The sequence below is a fragment of the Anabrus simplex genome, chromosome 4 (genome assembly GCF_040414725.1).
Source record: "Anabrus simplex isolate iqAnaSimp1 chromosome 4, ASM4041472v1, whole genome shotgun sequence".
NCBI lineage: Eukaryota > Metazoa > Arthropoda > Insecta > Orthoptera > Tettigoniidae > Anabrus > Anabrus simplex.
The window spans coordinates 340243843-340267009 of NC_090268.1; the positions used below are offsets into that span (position 1 = coordinate 340243843).

The window sequence follows — 23167 nt, forward strand, 5'->3', positions numbered from 1 at the left end:
TATCAATGTACTTTCGCCTGGGTTTTGTTTTTCCCACAGTTACTGTTGCTGCCTGATGTATCTGTTTTACAGCATCTTCCTACATGTCCTCAACTGACTGATCAGGCTTCACTAAGAAGTTGGTTAATGCTGTCTTCATTTCGTTCTTGTGAAAATTCATTTTCCACCACTTGATATGCTCAGGTCCAGTTTTAGGTGTCTTAGAACGTTTGACAGTTCTTCGAATATCAGAACAAGCAAGCGGTGTTGGGGGACAATGCTGTTATTTGGGATCACTTTGGTATCCATTACCATCTTTAGATCTTGTTGTCGAACCGTCCAGTAATCGATTTGAGTTGCATGACCTCCACTGGTGTTGGGGATATCACTTATAAATAAAACACTGAATCACTTTACTTCGTCATGGCTGCCATCTTTATTCTTACTTACTACAAACCAGTACAAAACAAAAGCATAAATACAAGCGATATGGCAGTTCCCAGTAGCTCCGCTAGATAGCAGGAGCTCATACTTGAAATACTAAACTATGTACAGGGAGATTGCATATCCAAATCACATAACGCCGTTAGAGTGTGTACGAGTCCTTTTCTATGAATCTCCAACATCCTCCCCACCCTGGTCTATCTCGAGTGGGATGACCAGCTGGACAGGTCGTGTCACATTGTTTCCGTCCGAGGTGCGAAGAATAACCGTTCTAGTTCTCCCGTCACGTCCTTCGCGTAATTCTTCGACCCGTGCTTTATTCCACATGTGTCTTGGGCGTGTATCCTCTTGTAGTAAAACTACGTCACCGACTCTGATTCTTGACCCGTGGTCTCTGGGCTGGCGAACTTCGTGAAAATTCCGTAATAGTAGCAAATACTCTTTACTCCAACGCTTCCAGAAGTCGTCAGTCATTCGCTGGAGTAGTCTGAAGGTTCTAACAAGGTCTCGCCTGGGTGGTTCTGGTCCAGTAGGTATCGTGGTGAGTCGATCGCCAACGAGGAAGTGGGCTAGAGTCAATACACCACCATTGTCATCATGTTGCGTCAAGGGTCTTGTGTTTAATACGGCTTCTATGCTGGTCAAAACAGTCCGTAGCCCTTCATCATCAATAGTGGAACGTCCAAGTATTTTCCGTAGACATCGCTTGGTGAGGCCAATTAGTCTTTCCCACCATCCTCCTCACCAAGCGGCACGTGGGGCAATGAACTTCCATGTGATACCTTGCTGGGCCATATAGGAAGGTCCATTCAACCACGAAGGTCCGTGCCACCATGAGTCCAAGGACTCCAGTTGGTGTGCTTGAAGTCCTCTAGAAAGGTGGTCAGCTGGGTTATTGATTCCGGGACAGTGTCTCCACTGACTGGACGTGGTATGAGTCAAAATTTCAGTCACTCGGTTACAGACAAATGTCTTCCAACGGTTGGGATTACTTCTTATCCACCCCAGTGTGACTGTAGAATCGCTCCATAACGTGGCAGGGATGGACGTTACTCCAGTGGCTTCGTAAAAATAATGTAGAAGTCGGGAACCGACCAAGGCTGCTAACAATTCGAGCCTGGGAAGAGTCACTTTCTTCACAGGGGACAGTCTGGCCTTGCTGCAAACTAAGCGAACAGTGTAAGCGTCATTGACAAGTGACCGGACGTACAATGCGGCGCCGTATGCTCTTTCGGAGGCGTCGCAAAACACGTGCAGTGATATGTCTGTACCGGAATTTGAAATGGCAATCCATCGTGGTATCCGGATTGGAGAGAGGTACTGTAGGTGTGAGAGCCAATCGTTCCATCGATGGGCGAGATTAGGCGGTAAAATTTCTTCCCATGCCAGTCCTTGGCACCAAGTATCTTGGAAAAGGATTTTGGCAGTGATTGACACGGGTGAAAATAGTCCAAGTGGGTCGTAGAAGCGTGCGGTGGCTTTCAGTAACTGTCGTTTAGTTGCTGGCTGTGTGGATAGTTTTGCAGTGACGTCACCTGGGGTTGTAAAGAGTTGGTCTGATTCCGCATTCCAGTCGATACCTAATACTCGTGTCTGCAGTACGACTTCTCGAGTTTCTGCTTTCCAAATGTTCATTAATGGCAAGGAATTCGTGACCCATTTGGAGAGTGGGAGTCAAATGTGGCGCAGGAGGGCTGTCAGTTCATAATAAAGAGTAACGGCCGTATTGTCGTCTTCTACGCTGGCAGTGAAGTCATCCATAAATGTGCAAGCATCTAGGAGAGGCGCTGCCGTGGGATAAGTGTTGTAGTGTAGGGTAGCTAGTTCACGGAGAGTGGCTGAGAGGAGGAACGGGCTACAGGTGAGGCCAAAGGGTAGGCGGGTGAATCGGTACGTTACGACGTCCTCTGTCGTCGTGTAGGTTCCGTCTGTAGTGGTGTCGATGCGGTACCAAAGAAATCTGGTGAGATCTCTATCTTTTTCGTCTAGGGCTAGCTGGAGGAACGCCTGGGTACCGTCACATGCGATGGCCTTTCGATGCAATCGAAACCTTAAGAGAGTGGCAAAAATTTCGGGTAGGAGATTTGGACCCATGTGGAGGGTATCGTTGAGGGATGGGAATCCTGGTTCGTGAGAGGAAGCGTCGTACACTATCCTCCATTTAGTGGCATCTCGTTTCTCCTTCTTGACGGCATGGTGTGGCAGATAAAACATATTTCCAGGGATTGCGGTATCGGGGGCTAGCTCCACTTGCTCTCGAAGCACGCAGTCCAACATTTGCGTCTGATACATGTTCTTGAAAGTTGCGTCTTGATGTAGCCGTCTCTGTAGTGTTCGAAACCTTGCCTCGGTTGTTGCCAAATTATCGGATAAGACTATATCCCGTTTGCGAGGAAGGGATACGACTCTTCGTCCGTCGTGGATGCAGTAATTGTCGTGGAACTCTGGAAGAATAGCAGCATCCGTGTCGTCTAGTTGTCTGTGTTTCGTCTCTCGAATGCCGATTGTCTCGAGGTCCCAAAAACGTCGCATGGAGTCGTCAGATATCTCGTCATTGTTGACTGAGACGTGGTTCGTCATGACATGATTGACAGTGGTACCAGAACGGTTGCCTGTGAGGACCCAACCGAAGATTGTTGGAAGTAGGACTAAGGAGGGTGTGATGGGCTGTGGTGGATCTAGTTTCACGAATTTCCAATAATTGTCTGCACCAATAAGGATTTCAATCGGCAAGTCATCTGCGTCGTTGGTTTTTGGATCAGCGAGTGGCAGATTGCTGTGGTTAAGAGTGACTGCTGGGTGAGATGAATAAGTGTTGGCACTTTCGAAAGCTGTGATAGTGACGGCGGTTTTTGTCGACAATCCGATAATTTCAAATTGGGTGAGTCGACGTGGCTGAAAGCTATTGCTAGTTGTTTCGAAGGCTGTGACTGCTAGGTCTCGAGTACAGATTACTGGTAGCTGTAGAGTGTCCAATAATGACGTGGCAATAAAACTTGATTGACTTCCAGCGTCTAGGAGGCATCGTGTGATTTTGTGTGTCCCTGTTGGTCCTTGTATCTGAACACGGGCTGTCTGCAGAAATGAAAAACTGGGTGGCCCTGTTTCAATCTTTCCGACAGAAGTTGACTGGGATTGGCTCTGGTTGCAGATGGACACGTGGTGAAGTTGTTTGCATTTAGAGCATGACACTCTGCCCTTCTTGTTGCAGTTCTGGACGTTGTGACCTCGATTGAGGCAGAGAAAGCATCTTTTGGAGAGTTTCAGCTTCTCCACCCTAGCTTGGGGTAGGACTACTTGTGTGCATCCCTGTGCCCAGTGACCTCTGCTTTCGCAGAAGGCACAGAATGGTGTTATTGTGGGCTTGTTCTGCTCCCTTCTTAACTTTTGTGGCTTAGTACTGACTTGGAGAGCAGCTGCTGTAGGTTGGTAAAGTGATGGAAGTGCGATGCTGGTCTCTCCCCTGAGTTTCTGAGTGCTAAGGGCCGCTTCTACCTCCTCACGAAGAAATTCTATCAGAGACATCATATGACCTTCGGAGATTTTGTTGCGCTTTGCGTGAATTAGCCAACGTGTGCAGATTGCCGCTGGGAAAGCTCGTAAAATCTTCGGGGCAATCACGCGTCCGTAAACATTAATGTCTTCGCCGAGCGCCTTGAGGGCTTGAACTCTACGGTGGCACTCCAGGTATGTCACGTTGAGATCATCAGGATTCTCTGATAATGTGGGTGGTAAATTCTCCAGGTAGTTCAGATGAGCCTGAATTATTTTATCCTTGTCGCCATAACGTTCAGTAAGTAGAGTCTTGACCTGGGCGTACGTTTCTGAACTAAGTGCTATACCATCGACGAGTTGCTTGGGTTCCCCTCGTAGATATCCTCGTAATAACACGTGCTTGCTAATGTCTGGAATCGTGGTGTTGTTGTCAACTGCTGTCTCGAACTGTTCCCAGAAACGAGACCAGGACTCTATGTCACCTGAGAATGGCTCAATGTGTATTGTCGGGAGTTTAAATTCTGGAACAACTGGGGGTGGAACGTAATAGCTAGAACTGGGAATGGATGCTGACGCATTTGTCTCTGCCGGTTTCCGTGTAAGAACTTTGTTGGCATGCTGTATAGCTCTTGTTGCACTGTCGACATAGTTTTCACATGCCTGTACATCTGTTTCATAATCTGTGTCGGGTAACTGGTCGTGTATAACATCATCTGAGGAAACTAATAATTGCAAAGTGTTCTGAAGTCTATCACGAAGATATTCTATTTCGTCATAGTCTGGTGTACTTGTTTTGTCTTTTAAAAGATTGACAAAGCGCGTTAAATTAGCTCGCAGAGTAGTTCGCTTTCTTTTCAGAAGGGACAGGTCTTGTATAGACATCGCTGAGGGTGTGACAGACGGGCAATTTATGACGGCTGAGGAGGGGGTGCAGATGAACGTGCTGCAGGCAGGGCTTTGTTCCCGTGACAGTAGGTAGTTGGGCCGGTAATAGTCCGCCTTGTTTCCAGTAGATGGCAGCACTTGTCACACAGACCGGCGTGAGGTTGTTTTAGAAGAACGATATTCTTGAAGCATGCAGAAATAATATCTACACCAATGCAATAATGCCGTATAATCCCCATATAGCATGCTACGTTAGTGATTCAGTACATTGTATCTCAGAAGAAATAACTGTTCTACTCATCGTGATCCTGGGTCGAGTGGCGTGATGAAATATTCCCCTTACAGGAGAACCGTGGTTACTTGGCGTGAAAGTTCTCCAAATCTTGAAAGTTCGTGATGAAACGTATCGTAACTTGAACAGATGGGTTATTTCGGCACCATAAATGTTGGGGATATCACTTATAAATAAAACACTGAATCACTTTACTTCGTCATGGCTGCCATCTTTATTCTTACTTACTACAAACCAGTACAAAACAAAAGCATAAATACAAGCGATATGGCAGTTCCCAGTAGCTCCGCTAGATAGCAGGAGCTCATACTTGAAATACTAAACTATGTACAGGGAGATTGCATATCCAAATCACATAACGCCGTTAGAGTGTGTACGAGTCCTTTTCTATGAATCTCCAACAACTGGTATATGTAGCTAGATGTGTTATCCTTTTCTTGAAAAATGTGTTGGTCACAACTAGGTCATGAGCCTCTGCACAATCAAGTATACGATATCCCTCATTGTTTCGCATGCCAAGACCATCTCCTCCACGACATCGCCCGTATCCATCTCGTTGAGATCCGACATGTCCATTTAATTCCCCTCCAAGGAAAATGAACTCATCTGGAGGAATTGTTCCAAGATGGACATCAAGACTCTTCCAGAACTCATCCTTCTCATCTTCTGTGCATCCAGTTTGAGGTGCATAGCAAGATATGATATGGGCAGTTATTGATACTAAATCAATCTTGACAGACATGAGCCTATCCGACATTCTGACGACACTTGTGATGTTGTTGCGGTAGCGTAAGCCAACCACTATTGCCACACCATTCGATGTTGTGCTGGTGTCATGATAGATGAGTTTGTAGTCATCTCCAATTTCTTTCACCTTGGAACCTCTCCACTTGGTCTCCTGTATGCAGGCAATATCAACATGTCTGTTCTCCAACATTTCTGCTAGCTCACAACGTCGGCCAGTCAAAGTTCCAATATTTAGTGTAGCAAATCTTACTTTTAATTGCCCTTGTTGGACTAACTTCTTTAACCTACCCCATCCATGGGAAGGTAACCCTTGCACATTTCTCACGTCACTCAAGCGCAAGTGGCGCACGTTGCTTTGGGGGAAGCCCTAGCATGTTCCGAATTTCGAGAAGATGTAGCCACAGATGCGACGAAAACTACCTCAACCGGCTGGTTGCTTAGCCTGTCATTGAGGGCATTTTATACCTACTGCCAAGTGATATTTAGGCCGCCCCTAATATGGAGAACAGATGTCATTCGCAGTCGTTCCACTGGAGTACAGACGCTGCTGATTTGCCCGTTTTAAAGATGGTCCAAAATACGTCAATAAGAGCATGCATAGTTTCTGTCTTTGTCATAGTTTCCATGGCATTGATGGCAGATAGAACAAAACAGCTGACACTTAGGGCAAATGCAAATATAGTAAATAAATATATCGAGTGGCTCTCTTAGTAATGTTATCTACGGATTGAGGGCAAAACAAGATGACTATCGCCTATGGCATAAAAAACACAATAGACTTACATTAAAAAATAAATGTAAAATGATCACAAATTCACTAGACAACACTCGCATACAGTAAATATATGCCACAGTGTCATAAATACTGCCAGGAAGCTGCTAACAAAGCACAGTTCCCCTTATATATAGATATTTGATGCTCTTACAGCACACTAGATCTTGCAGCTCTGAAAATCGGAAGATTGGTCCCGGCAATCGGGAGATCGGGAAGAACGATGAAAAATCAGGAGACTTAGCACATCTGCATATGTATTTGGCACTGCCTCCCTACTCATATAATACGTTTTGCAGCTCCTAGAACAATTCTGGCTGTAGGTCAAGACTTCAGCTGTTATCCCAAGTGCAATAAATAAGTTATGGCTTTAGTACAATTTATAGATCAGTTACAAGTAGAAATAAAAAAATACAGAACCACCTTACCTTGCTTCAACAGTGAACTTGAAATAATTTTCTATGGAATATGGCCATCTGCTCCGAGGAATATTAAATTCATTTACAAAGTAATATGCTTCTCTAGGGTCATAATTTCCAACAACTGAAACTAGATCATGCTGTAACCGAGGATTATTTCCAACTGCTTCACGTGCCATCTCTCGCCAACTTTCTTCACCTGGTAAAAAAAGTAATCAATCTAATTACTCAGAAAGATTACGACAAAGTACTATTAAAAGCAACCTACGTCAAACAGGAAGCAGAAAATTAGACAAATTTACTAAAGCAAATGGTTCATGTTTGTGGGTTACTGTAGTCACGTACTAGTTCGTGAACTATGGGCAACGGTTGAGTGGCCTAGTAAGTGGTCCTGAGAGTCAGGATACCAGTTGCTATGGAAGGGAGTGGGCATCTCGGACATATTCTGAGTCATGGCCCTCCTTGTGCTCAGGCGGCTAGGACTATACAATTCACCGGTGGTCCATAACCCGTTAGAGGAGAAATCCTCACATGGATTTTGAGCAAGTAGGGTAGCATCCTGCTTCATGAATTTACCGAGCTCAGAACATTTTAAGCAAGCCTCGGACCTATGGGAGTAATGGAGTCCCACTCCCATTTGATAGGCGAGGGACTCCTTGTAAACAACTTGGCGAACGAAATGGAATTTGATGGGGAGCTATCAATATTAATGGGGCTTATGGAAGAAAGAAGGTAGAACTGGCTGAGTCAGCAAAGAGGATGCATCTGGATGTGCTAGGAGTAAGTGATATTTGGGTAAGGGGAGATAACGAGGAAGAGATAGGAGATTATAAAGTGTACTTGACGGGCATTAGAAAGGGTAGGGCAGAGTCTGGGGTAGGGCTCTTTATCAGGAGTACCATTGCACCCAACATAGTTTCTGTTAGGCATGTAAATGAGTGAATGATGTGGGTAGATTTGTCAGCTGGAGGAATTAGGACTAGAATTGTCTCCGTGTATTCACCATGTGAGGGTGAAGATGAGGATGAAGTTGAAAAGTTTTATGAAGCATTGAGTGACATCGTGGTCAGGGTCAACAGCAAGTATAGAATAGTGCTAATGGGTGATTTCAATGCAAGAGTTGGGAATAGAACTCAAGGATACAAAAGGGTGATTGGTAAATGTGGGGAAGGTATGGAAGCTAATGGGAATGGGAAGCGTTTGCTGGACTTCTGTGCTAGTATGGGTTTAGCTGTAACGAATATATTCTTCAAGCATAAGGCTATTCACCGCTACACATGGGAGGCTAGGGATACCAGATCCATAATAGACTATATCTTAATAGACTTCGAATTCAGGAAATCTGTTAGGAATGTAAGTTTTTGGCGGATTTTTCGATGATACAGACCACTATCTGATCTGTAGTGAACTAAGTATCTCTAGGCCTAGGGTAGAGAAAGTGAAATCTGTCTGCAAACGAATAAGGGTAGAAAATCTCCACGACAGCAGTACATGGATATGATTAGTGAGAAGTTCCAAACAGTAGACAGTAAGCAAGTTCAGGATATAGAAAGTGAATGGGTGGCATACAGGGATGCTGTAGTAGAAACAGCAAGGGAATGCCTAGGAACAACTGTGTGTAAAGATGGGAAAAGGCGAACATCTTGGTGGAATGATGAAGTGAGAACAGCTTGTAAACGTAAAAAGAAGGCTTATCAGAAATGGCTCCAAACAAGGACCGAGACAGACAGGGATTTGTATGTAGATGAAAGAAACAGAGCGAAACAAATAGTTGTTGAATCCAAAAAGAAGTCACGGGAAGATTTTGGTCATAACCTGGAAAGGCTAGGTCAAGCAGCAGGGAAACCTTTCTGGACAGTAATAAAGAATCTTAGGAAGGGAGGGAAAAAGGAAATGAACGGTGTTTTTAGTAATTCAGGTGAACTCATAATAGATCCCAGGGAATCACTGGAGAGGTGGAGGGAATATTTTGAACATCTTCTCAATGTAAAAGGAAATTATCCAGGTGGTATTTCAAACAGCCAAGCTCATGGGGAGGAGGAAAGTGATATTGGTGAAATTATGCTTGAGGAAGGGTGAAATTATGCTTGAGGAAGTGGAAAGGATGGTAAATAAACTCCATTGTCATAAGGCAGCAGGAATAGATGAAATTAGACCTGAAATGGTGAAGTATAGTGGGAAGGCAGGGATGAAATGGCTTCATAGAGTAGTAAAATTAGCGTGGAGTGTTGGTAAGGTATCTTCAGATTGGACAAAAGCAGTAATTGCACCTATCTATAAGCAAGGGAACAGGAACAATTGCAACAACTATCGAGGTATCTCATTGATTAGCTTACCAGGCAAAGTATTCACTGGCATCCTGGAAGGGAGGGTGCGATCAGTCGTTGAGAGGTAGTTGGATGAAAACCAGTGTGGTTTCAGACCACAGAGAGGCTGTCAGGATCAGATTTTCAGTATGCGACAGGTAACTGAAAAATGCTACAAGAGGAATAAGCAGTTGTGTTTATGTTTCGTAGATCTAGAGAAAGCATATGACAGGGTACCGAGGGAAAAGATGTTCACTATACTGGGGGACTATGGAATTAAAGGTAGATTATTAAAATCAATCAAAGGCATTTATATTGACAATTGGGGTTCCGTGAGAATTGATGGTAGAATGAGTTCTTGGTTCAGGGTACTTACAGGGGTTAGACAAGGCTGTAATCTTTTACCCTTGCTGTTCGTAGTTTACATGGATCATCTGCTGAAAGGTATAAAATAGCAGGGAGCGATTCAGTTAGGCGGAAAATATAGTAAGCAGTTTGGCCTATGCTGACGACTTGGTCTTAATGGCACTCTGTGCCGAAAACCTGCAGTCTAATATCTTGGAACTGGAAAATAGGTGCAATGAGTATGGTATGAAAATTAGCCTCTCGAAGACTAAATTGATGTCAGTAGGTAAGAAATTCAACAGAACTGAATGTCAGATTGGTGATACAAAGCTAGAACAGGTAGATAATTTCAAGTATTTAGGTTGTGTGTTTTCCCAGGATGGTAATATTGTAAGTGAGATTGAATCAAGGTGTAGTAAAGCTAATGCAGTGAGCTCGCAGTTGCGATCATCAGTATTCTGTAAGAAGGAAGTCAGCTCCCAGACGAAACTATCTTTACATCGGTCTGTTTCCAGACTAACTTTGCTTTACGGAAGCGAAAGCTGGGTGGACTCAGGATATCTTATTCATAAGTTAGAAGTAACAGACATGAAAGTAGCAAGAATGATTGCTGGTACAAACAGATGGGAACAATGGCAGGAGGGTACTTGGAATGAGGAGATAAAGGCTAATTTAGGAATGAACTCGCTGTACGCATAAACCGGCTTCGGTGGTGGGGTCATGTGAGGCGAATGGAGAAGGATAGGTTACCTAGGAGAATAATGGACTCTCCTATGGAGGGTAAGAGAAGTAGAGGGAGACCAAGACGACGATGGTTAGACTCGGTTTCTAACGATTTAAAGATAAGAGGTATAGGACTAAATGAGGCCACAACACTAGTTGCAAATTGAGGATTGTGGCGACGTTTAGTAAATTCACAGAAGCTTGCAGACTGAACGCTGAAAGTCGTAACAGTCTATAATGATAATGTATGTATGTATGTATGTATGTATGTATGTATGTATGTATGTATGTATGTATGTATGTATGTATGTATGTATGTACTAAAGCAAGAATATGATATATGGAATGGAATACAATGATGTATCAAACACAGTGATTAAAAAAATCTTATGGAATAGAACAGAATTACATGTATCATACAGTGATTTTTAAAAAAATCTTAAAATCTTTATGCAGTAGGTATGGATCTAAAGGAAATCAATCATCCAAGCAATTTAGGAAGTAGAGTGCACTCCCGATAATTCACGTGCGGATAATTCACTTTGCGGTTAATTAAGTAAAATTCTTTCAAGAATAAAATTTACTGTGTCCACCTATTCAATACAATTATATTCTGTAGTGAATAAATCCTACATGAATTACGTATACTAATTAGGAACATGTTTTGCCCTAGTTTTGGCATCTTCAGCCTAATAATAATCTTAAGGTCAAGTCTTTAAACCAGTTAAACATTAGAACTTAAAACTAAATACTGTGGTCTTATGCTTAATTTTTTTTTTTACAAAAAGTTGTGCTTTAGGTGATATTTACATAGATTTATAATGTGTACATCAATTAAAACCCAGAATTTGTGACAGGGGAGCAATTAAAATTATCATAAATGACTAGAAATTGTCCAAAGCGTAACCAACTGTATGGATGAATCATTAGGTTGATAGTTTATACAACTGTGACCATCCAAAGATGGTTATGGTCACCTATGTCGTAAGTACACAGCTACAAAACCGGAACCGTGGTATAATGTTGATCTTGTTGGGCTTGGATATCCCATTAGAAAGAAGCATGGTTGGATGGTAATATTTTAGAGGTTAAAAACGTGTATGTTGGAACATATTGTCAATATCATTCATTAGTCAGGTGCTCATCTGATAAAATGTTTCTTGGAATTTTGTGCCATTCTTGTTGGATTAATGTTCCCGTTAGTACATTGTTCTACCTTTGGGAGGATTTATGAATATTGTCTGTAACTGAATAAGAGAACAAAAGGAATTTAGAATGATGAATGTAGAGCCCACATAATAATTGTAAAGATGAAAGTGTTATACCCGAAAAGTGTGGATGAACTTACTTGTCCAGTCAGATGTTAGCTGGATCCCTAGTTCCGGTTGTGTCTGAACGACTAACCTTGTTACTCCTAGTGAAGTATTGATGCGGTAACGGAGGGGTGGAGCGTAGAGGGGAAAGGGGAGTGCGTTTTAACTTGTGCGCCTGTGTTGTTGCTAGAAAGGCATTACTCGAATTGGATTGGGTGAGCCTAGCATTAGGCGTGGTAATTGGAGCGCATGCGTGGTGTGACTGAAACATACTGGGGACTTTATTCTGATTTACAGCCTGGATTAACCTTGGAGCTGCCTCATATAACAGATTTTTGTTGTCAATGATGTCGTTAAGATTATTATTTTTATTATAAGTCTCCTCCAAATAAATGTACAAGTTTTCCGTCTCACTCAATAATTTCCCTTTACCTAGGCTTCTACAATCGTCAAATCTTTCTCTATTGAGGTGAATTTATGTCTGGTTTCACTCATATGCTGGCTCATGGCTGAATACTTGTTATGTTTGGAAGCATTGTAATGTTCCACATACCTTGTGTAAAAGCCTTCAGGACAGTAAATAATAACCAGAACATATTCCTCAGCCACACTAAGGTCAATAATAATAACAACGTTAACTCAAGATCTGGTGTTTATAGGTTAACGTGTACACAGTGTGGGTTCACATATCTCGGCCAAACAGGGAGAAGCAACGTAAACAGATTCAAATATCTGGGAATAACTCTTCAGGCACAAGGGAGAACATTTTCTGCACATGATAAAGATAGAGTGGCCGCATCTCTGATTGCAATAAATGATATCAGACATATCAGGAAGATTTCACTCCGAACAGCGATGGAACTATTTAAATTTAAGATCATACCCGTAGCTACGTATGGGTTACAGTTAATCTGGGAATGCCTTACAAAAACGAACTTGAAGGACATCGAAAATGTTAAGACCACGTATATGAAGCGAGTCCTCGGCGTCTCCAAATTTTCCCCATCCAGATTGATCTACGAGTTATGCAGCGAAACGATGCTTTTGGAAGATCTCCGCCTACAGCTTGGACTGCCATCCACGCCAGCTTACGAAGAAATAGTCTCCGAACACCAGAGGAAAAAGAAAGACATCTGGATTGACTTCTACAGCACAGACGCGATGATGACAAATGACTGGAAGGAAGCGAACTACGAGCTGAGGCACTCGTGACAAGGTTTGCGATCCACGGCTTTCACTTCAAAGTCTGTTGCACGGATCGATTCCATGAACCATGTGTAGACTGTAGTTGTTCATTGTGTGGCAAGCTATGCGATCGATACCACGTGCAATTTTGTGAGAACCGGCATATGTCGCTTAAGAAATTCTGCTCGGAAGAGAGTTAATATTGTGCAGACTGAGAATTATTTGATGAAATTGTAATTTGTAATCATCTACTTTATACAGTATGTAATCTACAATATATAAAAGCAAGTCGGTCTGGAGCGATGTATATTTAAATATTTAAAAATGAAAAAGGACGTGAATTAATGAGTAACTTGGAGAAATCTCAGAAATATGAAACTTGGTACAGGAGAAGCTGATGACCCCAGGATCCCTAGAAAAATCGAAAATTCTCAAAATTCCCTCAAGGGGGCATGCTGGGGGGGCTCAAATTTTGGGCTCAGCATAAGAACGCAGTCGTATAATTTATCCAAAACGACAACCTATAAGTTTCGTGGGCTTAAAAATTTTCGGGAATTTCGTATTTTTATCCCCCGTCCCCCCATATCAAGATGGGGCACAACCTGCCAGACGAGGTAGAAAATTAAAATTTGGTGAAATTATAGTTTTGGTCCCTAACCGACGGAAAAATTCCAAAATGTTCAAATTTTTCACTTTTTACCCCCAAAGATATCGGAATATGGAGGCAATTTTAACCTTTTCGCTGCTAATATTGTGAGCGACTATCCGAACCCTCGGTGCTGAATTATTTTTTAAAAATAAAATGCCTCACAATACATGAAAAATAAAAAAAATTGTGCAAGATATTTCACATGAACTGGCAAATAATTCCAGAACAGATTTCATTTTTACTTTTTTCACAAAAATTAACAACACAAAAAATCACGGTTGTCCATGTGAGCCAAAAATACACTTTCGTATTAAAAAAATTCTATATTCCATTTGCACAAGCGCTAAATTCTCACCAAATTAGACAACACTCTTCCAACAGTTACGAATGTGAGACATTTTAGCTATTTTTCAAATCAGGGTTGTCCATAATAGTCAAAGTACTCACTGGTCATCGCCTTGAATAGATCGGTTATGACTAATTATTTCATAATAAAAAGCAATCAAGGAACATTTCACTATTACAGTAATGTAACAAAAATTCAATTTAAGCCAGGGTTGACCAAAATAAGAAATGTAGTGAAAACACCAAGTTCTAAAACATCAACTCACCTAATTTAAACCAAATTGTTTCATAATTTACAACAGACACTCCAATGTACCGTCTTCAAAACTTCACTACTGTGTGGTATATTTCGAAGCAGGGGTGAACACAGAGGGCCACGTCACATTTGATGCACATGTACCGGGTTTCTCGCCTCTTCTTTTCGCCAGTTGTTGTGTTGGAGCAGACATGGCAGCATCTTGTAGGAAATTTCTTCTTTGGAGTAGGCTGTACTGGGGATGGAAAATGTCTTTCCGTTAGTCTGAGTGGCTGGTCACCAGATGTAGGACGTCCTCTTTTACTGGTTTGTCTAGATACATGGTACTTCTGGATGAGTTCCCTTATAAGCTGTAGCTGCAAATCTCCTAATGATATGTTCTGTCCTGTTTTGACATTGAAGAGGGCATGAGAATTTAGAACAGTGATGTCCAGCTGGTGGAAAAAGAACTTTAGGTACCATTTCATTGACTTCCGCACACATTCTATAGAACTGATCATCATGTCTGACCGGTCAACAGGACCCATATACTTATTATACTCAACAACGCAATGGGTTTCTCTACAGGCAGTCTTGTCTGTCTGTCCGTCTTCCCTGTAGGTATTATTTTGTCTGTATGTCGCGTGGTCAGCATACAAACTTCCCTACGATCGAACCACCTGATGGCAATCATGTTATCTGTCGCTTTTGATTCAGTTTGTCCTTTCTTCAATTTTGTAGTAAATTTCGGCATACCCCTCCTGTTTCTCCTGACAGTACCACATGTGTTGGTTTTGTTTTTGTGTGATGATCGTACAGTTGTGGACTTGAATACCAGTTATCTATCCACAGTGTATGTCCTTTCTGCAAGTACCTTTCAATTAGCGTCAAGACAACTGCACCTGATACCCCAAATTCACGTTCAGGAATTATTTCTGTAGTTGACCCTGTGTAAACAATAAAATCCAACACGTAACCGGTCTCACAATCGCAGATAACAAATGCCTTTATTCCAAATCTGTGTCTCTTAGATGGGATAAACTGAATGAATGAAAGCCTGCCTTTGAAAAGCGTCAAACTTTCATCAATGCAAATGTTTTCAAACGGGGTGAATGTTTCTCTGAATTTGTTTCTGAGATGGTCAATTACAGGTTTTATTTTATATAGCCGGTCACCTTCAGGCTGACTGTTTTTGTCATTGAAATATAACAACCGCAATAATAAGAGATACCTGTCTCTAGACATGAAATCCGAGAACTGCGGGGTCATTATTAGAGGATCAGTTGACCAGTATTCAAGAATTGTAAGTTTCTTCATTCTTGCCATAAGCATTGTCACGGCGAAAAAGACGTACAGTTCTTCAGGTGTGGTTTCCCTCCATTTCTGTAGCCTTGAACTTGGAGACGGTGGCATTGTTTGCGTAACAAATACAAAGTACTTGTTTGTTTCAACTGCTATATGCTCCATGATTTCTCGTGAAAAGAAGCACTGAAGTACATCTAAAACCGCTGGTTCATCATGAATCAAACCGAATGGTATACCCGATGAACTGTCATCAAAAGTGTGTATTACAGGACTAAACATATTACCCATGCGCCATTGAAATAAATCAGGTTCGGAACGAATTCTTTTCCTGGCTTGTGGAGCTGGTACTTGAGACTCAGCACTATCACTGTCATCACTGTCACTAGAACTGTAATCACTACCCAAATCACTGATATCTGAGTACTCATCTTCCGATTCAAGGGTATTCACAGCTTCTATAAGCTCGAACTCGGAAAGAACGCGCCGTCCGCTACTTGAAGCCATTTTTGCAAACCCTGGATACAGGTGCTTTGTGGGACTGCCAACTTAGTTTGCGCGCTGAGCTGAGTGCATTATTTCAGATATTTGACCGTAGATAGCGTTAAAATGCAGTCTCCGTTTTGACTGACGGCCCATTATACTGCTAAAAGATGTAGCTTGCTGCTTCTCAAGTTTGAAAAACAAAGTAAACTCCAAAGGTATATATTTCCTGTTCAGAACTTTAGCTAAAGTTACCGACAAGATATCTCGGGCGCAGCAAGGACGTGACGCATTACCGCGCCCGAGATATCTCGGGCGTAGCAGTGTAAAGGTTAATGACTGTGCAGACATTCCTTTTGAGCTATTTGTCGGCTAAACGGTAGGTCGTAGCACAAAACAGATGGCACAATCTCCTTCAATTCGGAGTGATCTACAACTATGGTCCTATGACATGTTGTCGTACCTCTCTCCCTTATACGTTAGATTTGTCCATATTTCTGGATTGTTCATAAATTTGATGATTTTTACAAGTATATTTCATTGTTTGACACACTTATAGGAATGATAGGATCATCAAGTTGGGTGCGCACATTGGCACAATCGAGGGCCATATGTGGACCAAATTTCATGATTCTAGCTTATACATAAGTAGGCAAAAGTAATGTGAAACAAGCGTTCCCGCAGTTATAAACAGATGTACCCATCTAAAATGTGACTGGCATTAGGCAAACTGGCCTGCTATTTTGATGGAAACTCACCAACTTGGTGTGACTGGCAGTAAGCTGGCTGGCAGTTGGAAAAGGGCCTGTCATTATAATGATAACTACACAACTCAATTTTGACTGGTTGTAGGGAAGTTTCCTGCCATTATAATAAAAACTCCTCAATTTGTAATATGTCTGGAAGTAGGAAAGTGGGGCTGCCATTGTAACGGAAAATCCCCAAATCGATTGTGACCACGCAGTAGGCAATGGGGCCTGCAATTATAATGTAAACTTCCCAACTCGACTGTGAATGGCAGTAGGCAAGTGAGCCTGCCGTTATCATCACAAATCCGTAACAAGCATTTTACATTGGAAACAAGGTATGGGGACCTCTCCATGCTGTTTCTCGGATAACGCTAAGAGACATGCTATTTTAAAACAATCTTATTTACTGCATGTACAGTATTTACTTCAATATTCGTATACAAGGCAGAATACCGTAGCGAAGCACGGGTACATTTGCTAGTCTATATAAATAAAATCGTAACGGCCGTGTGTCTGTACATTGATTATTTTGGCGAAATTTCCGTACAGTTAACGTTTCAGGTGTAATAATGACCATCTGCATAATTTATAGCTTTGGAGTCTGCCTGTCTGTCTGTTTGTTTCTCTGTCCTTCTATAACTCTAAAACTACTGGATATATTTCCACCAAACTTCATATTTAGAATCCACCTGTCCTTGGGTAGGTTTTTGCGCATATATCGTTCCTAAATCGCTGAACTGAGTGGGGACTTTTACGAAACCGGAACCGTGATTTTGCACTCCCTCAAAGTATACACAACCAAACTTAATGGAAATCTACCTGCCTTAATGAAATTTAATTTCTAAACCTTTTTTCCTTATGTGCATCATTTCGATAACAGGATTTAATAAGGGAGATATCATTAACGGACCGTTTTTCGGTACAAATCCCAGCGGTCTTCAGCGGGTGCGTGTAAAGCGTATTTCTTACAACTTGAAAACTACTGAAGATATTTGAACCAAACTTTATATATAGCATCCATCTGTCCAAGGGTAGGTTTCCTTGGTGTTTGTTTGTTTGTTTGTCTGTCTTTCTATAACTTGAAAACTACTGGATATATTTCCACCAAACTTCATATTTAGAATCCACCTGTCCTTGAGTAGGTTTTAGGGCAAATATTGTTTCTAAATCCCTGAACTAATTGGGGGTTTATACAAAACCGAAACCGTGATTTTGCACTCCCTCAAAATATACACAACCAAACTTAATGGAAATTAATTTCTAAACCTTTTTTTCTCATGTGCATCATTTCGATACCAGGATTAATAACGGAGATATCATTAACGGACCGTTTTTCGGTACAATTCCCACCGGACTTAATGCAAGAGCGGGTGAGCGTAAAGCGTACTTCTTACAACTTGAAAACTACTGAGATATTTGAACCAAACTTTATATTCAGCATCCACCCCTCCAAGGGTAGGTTTTAAGGTTTATACCATTTCAAATTCCAGGAATGGACTGGGGTTTTATAGGGGACTGAAATGGTGATTTTTACTCTCACACAATATATAAAGTACAAGACCAACCTGACTGGAAATCGTTCAAACTGTTTGGAAAACCAATTCTAATTTCTTTTTCTCATGTGCATTTTTCAACGGGAGGATTAATAAGGGAGATAACATGAAAGATCGGTTTTCAGGCTAAGTCTAGCGGACAAAGCCCAGAAGGTGTTATACGTGGAGCAGATTCCTTATCTAACTAGATAAATCATATCGTAACGACCGTGTGTCTGTGCATTGACTATTTTGGCGAAATTTTCGTACGGCTTTCCGTTTAAGGAGTAATAATGACCACCTGCATATTTTTTAGCTATAGTTTCCTGGAACTCCTAAATTTTACCCCCCGCCCAAAATCAAGATTGCCTCAAAATCTGCCACAAGAGCTGAAAAATTGAAATTAAGCAAATTTATACGTTTTAGCCGGTAACCTACGGAAAACTTCCAAGATCTTTAAATATTTCACTTTTTATGCCGAATAATATCGAAATATAGGCAATTTAATGACGGTGCAGACCTTCGTTTCGAGGTATTTCGCGGCTAAACGGTAAGTCCTATCACAAAACGGATGGCACGATCTCCGTTCAATCTCGCGTGATCTACAACTTTGGTCCTGTGATATTTTGTCGTCTCTGTCGCTCTCCCTTATAGGGTAGATTTGGCTGTATATTTTGATGGTTCATAAATTTTGTGCTTTTTACATGTGTATTACTTAGTTTGACACACTTATAGGAAAGGTAGAGTCATCGAATTTGGCACGCACATTGACACGACCAATGGCTATATGCAAACCCAATTTCATGATTCTAGCTTCCACATAAGTATGTGAAAAATAATGTAAAATGATGAAAATGTACCCAAATTTCACCCCCATTCAAATATCGTAACTCAATCGAACCCATAAATATGTGAGATATAGGAGAAAATATTTTAACACCAAACATGTAGAGTGATAAAAGAGGCGTCGGAGGGTGCAAACCGTTTGTTGGTATGACGTACCATTTAGGAGCAGTAAATCTCGAAATGAAGGTTTGCACTTTCAAACGTGCCCATGCTTATCTGTCATCTATATAAATATAATCGCAACGACCGTCAGTCTATACATTGGCTATTTTGGCGGAATTTCCGTACAGTTATCCGTTTCAGTTGTAATAATGACCACTTGCATATTTCTTAACTTTGGTGTCTGTTTGTCGGTTTGATTGTAAGAATTTTTATAACTTGAAAACTACTGAATATATTTCTACCAAACTTGATATTTAGAATCCACCTGTCCTTGTGTAGGTTTTAGGGCCAATATTATTTCTGAATACCTAAATTTACTGGGGGTTTATCCGAAACCGGAACCATGATTTTGCACTTCCTCAAAATATGCACATCTGAAATTAATCGAAATCTACAATCCTTAATGGAAATCCATTTCTAAAACTTTTGTTCTCATGTGAATTTTTCGACAGGAGGATTAATAAGTGAGATATCATGAATGGTTGGTTTTTGCAGATTAAGTCCAGCCAACGTAGCCAAAATGTGTTGTACGTGGACCAGATTCCTTAATTATCTATATAAATAAAATCGTAACGACTGTGTGTGCCTGTACATTGACTATTTTGGTGAAATTTTCGTACAGATACCCGTTTGAGGGGTAATAATGATCGTCTGCATATTTTTTGGTTTAATTTCCTGAAAGTCATAATTTTTACCCCCTCACCCAAAATCCAGATTGCAGCATAATCTGCCAGACAAGCAAGAAAATTGAAATTTGGCAAAATTATACGTTTCAGCCTGTAACGAACGAAAAACTTCACAGATCCTTAATTTTTTCACTTTTATCCCCGAAGAATATCTTAATATGGAAGCAATTTTAATGATGGTGCAGACCTTCGTTTCGAGGTATTTCGTTGGATAAACGGGAAGTCCTATCACATAACGGATGGCACAATCTTCATTGAATTAGGAGTGATCTTCAACCTTGGTCTTATGACTTTTTGTCGTATGTGTATCGCTTATACGTTAGATTTGTCTCTATTTCTCGATTTTAAGTAAATTTGGACTCTTTACCTATATAATTCATACTTTCAATCACTTACAGGAAAGATAGTATGATCAAACTCTACACGAACATTGGCCCACCCAGTACCCATATGTGAGCCAAATGCTATGTCACATAATTATCCGAAAAGTAATGCAATGTAAGATAATCTTACACAAATTTCAACCTATTCAATGTTTCTGACTCAAAATATCATAGGACCAGCCATTTAGATTGCTAAATACTGCGCCTTACGGTACAATCCTTTGTCAATATACGTACCGTTTAGCAGTAGTTAATCTGTAAATGAAGGTCTGCAATATTGTAAACATGCATATACTTTCGTATGTCCATCTATATATATTCAATGATGTCGATTTGTAGCGATCGAGAAAGGGTGTGTCTGCTATTGTAATCAGTACTCCCTACATCGACTTTGACTGCTGGCAGTAGGAATGGGGTCCTTCTCCAACTCCTGTGTAACTGGCATTAGTAAGCAGGGCCTACCATTTTAATGAATAATTCACTTCTCGATTTGTCTTGCAGAAGGCAAGGGATCATGCAGTTTTGTACGAAAGTCCCCTACCCTATTGTGTTTGGCTCTAGGCCAGGGTGCCCGCCATTATAAACAAATGTTCTAATCTAAAATTTGACTAGCATTAGGTATAGTGGCCTGCTATTTTCATGGAAACTCACTAATTCTGTGTGACTGGCAGTAAGCTGGCTGGCAGCTGTAAAAAGGGCCTGTCATTATAATGATAACTGCACAACTCAATTTTGACTGGTGGTAGGGAAGTTGCCTGCTATTGTAATAAAAACTCCTCAACTGTAATCTGTCTGAAAGTAGGAAATGGGTCAGCCATTGTAACTAAAACTCCCCAAATGGATCGTGACCACGCAGTAGGCAATGGGGCCTGCAAATATAATGTAAACTTGCCAACTCAATTGTGAATGGCAGTAGGCAAGTGAGCCTGCCATTATCATCACAACTCCGCAACCCTCACTTTACATTGGAAACAACGTATGGGAACCTCCCCATGATATTTCTCGGATAAGGCTAAGAGACATGGAATTTTAAAACAATCTCATTTACTACACGCACAGTCTTTACGTCGATATCCGTATACAATGTAGAATACCGTAGCGAAGCACGGGTACATTTGCTAGGTTTCTCTATGGCCACTGGCTGAAATAAATGTATTATATTAATATAATTGTATTGAATAGGTGGACAAAATAAATTTTATTCTTGAAAGGATTTTACTTATTGTTATCTTCAATACGGAACACAGATGAGATTAGTTACTTGCGGTTAATTTGCGGGTCTCAGAGAGTTATTTTTTATAGTAGTAATTCTTACATCCACTAATCATCACACTGAGTAAAATTATCTCTGCCTAGTTTAAAAGAATTTTAATGTGATGAGTGGAGACGAAATTATTGATATTAGAGGAGACTGGACTTCGTTTCTCTACGATGTAGCAGTAGGCCTATATGCACACTGCTGCCAGAATGCTGCAAAACTTGGAAACATTCAAGGATGTTGCTGCCCGTGGCACAGCACAGATTACCGTAATCTTGGAAGCAGAGACAATGAAAGAGGAATGCACTCAGAATTTACCCTCCCTTTCCCCACAGCCCAAGGTCGCTGAACTTGAAGTGAAGTGGAGGGTAGGTGCGCTGGCAGCGAGTGTATTGTAGGCTACTGTACAGTACTTGAGAAGTGTGAACGGAGTGCAGAAGTCTTTTCGAAGTTTCGAATAAGTCAGTAGTAAGAGTTTTCAATATGAGTGGTCGAAAAATGAAATATAAACGGTTAACTGTCAGTGAAAAACTCAAAATTACAGAAAGACTGGAGAAAGGCGAGGCATTATCAAAGTTAGCCTGCGAGTTTGGTGTGGGTGAAACAACAGTGAGAGACATGAAGAAGCAAAAGGAAACCCTCATCAAATTTTCTGATAATTGTGATCGTTCATCGTCCTGGAAATCAATGAGAACATCGGACTATGCAAATCTAGAAGAAGCCATGATACGGTGGTTTAATCAAGCAAAGCAAAACATTTTCACGATGCTCTTGGCTTAGAAGGTGATTTTAAAGCATCTTCTGGCTGGCTTACGCGGTTTAAGAAACACTATGAAATACGAGAAACTGCTATTCACGGAGAGTGTCTCAGCACAGACACGGGTGCTGCTGAAAAGTTCGCACAGGAATTTCAATCATTCATTGAAAAAGAACAGCTTGACCTTGGACAACTTTACAATGCAGATGAAACAGGGTTGTATTGGAAATGTTTACCGTCCCAAACATTAGTGATGCAACAAGAACAGCAAGCTCCAGGCTGCAAAACATCCAAGGAAAGAATAACAATTATGGCGTGTGCTAATGCAAGTGGTGATCATAAATTAAAATTATTAGCGATAGGGAAATCCAGACAACCTTGTTGTTTTACACGAGAGAATGTACCTTTGCAGTACTAGCATCAAAAAGAAGCGTGGATGGACACACAGATATTTAAGGACTGGTTTCACAATCATTTTGTGAAACAAGTGACGGCGTACCTAATTAAGCAGTCACTGCCAATCAAAGCAGTGCTCTTGATTGACAATTCGCCTTCTCATCCACACGAAAGTGAACTTAAAGAAGGTGATATTTATGTGAAATACCTTCCCCCTAATGTAACTTCTATTCTCCAACCTATGGACCAAGGCGTTATTGCTGCTTTACAGCAACTAGTTGAGGAAAGCATCGATATTCCAACATTTTGGTAGGACTTCAATTTATTAGATGCTCTTCATGCAGTCAATAAGTCATGAGACAAAATTACGGCTACTACGCTCGCACGATCATGGAAATCTGTTCTAGATGAAGAGCAAGCATTTGCCAGCTTCAGTGACGATGATATTTCGAACGGGTACGATGATATCATTACTGAAA

At 41.2% G+C, this 23167-nt stretch overlaps 1 protein-coding gene across 6 annotated transcripts in view; it reads right to left on the reverse strand.

The window, feature by feature from the left end:
• The window catches only part of Nbr (exonuclease mut-7 homolog), a 311108-nt gene that overhangs the window by 187141 nt on the left and 100800 nt on the right, over positions 1 to 23167 (reverse strand). For all 6 annotated transcript variants that reach the window (XM_067145734.2, XM_067145731.2, XM_068227278.1 and 3 more), the window contains one exon: positions 7043 to 7232. In XM_067145734.2, coding sequence (XP_067001835.2) covers positions 7043 to 7232 — 190 coding nt within the window. The remainder of the gene's footprint in view (positions 1 to 7042; positions 7233 to 23167) is intronic.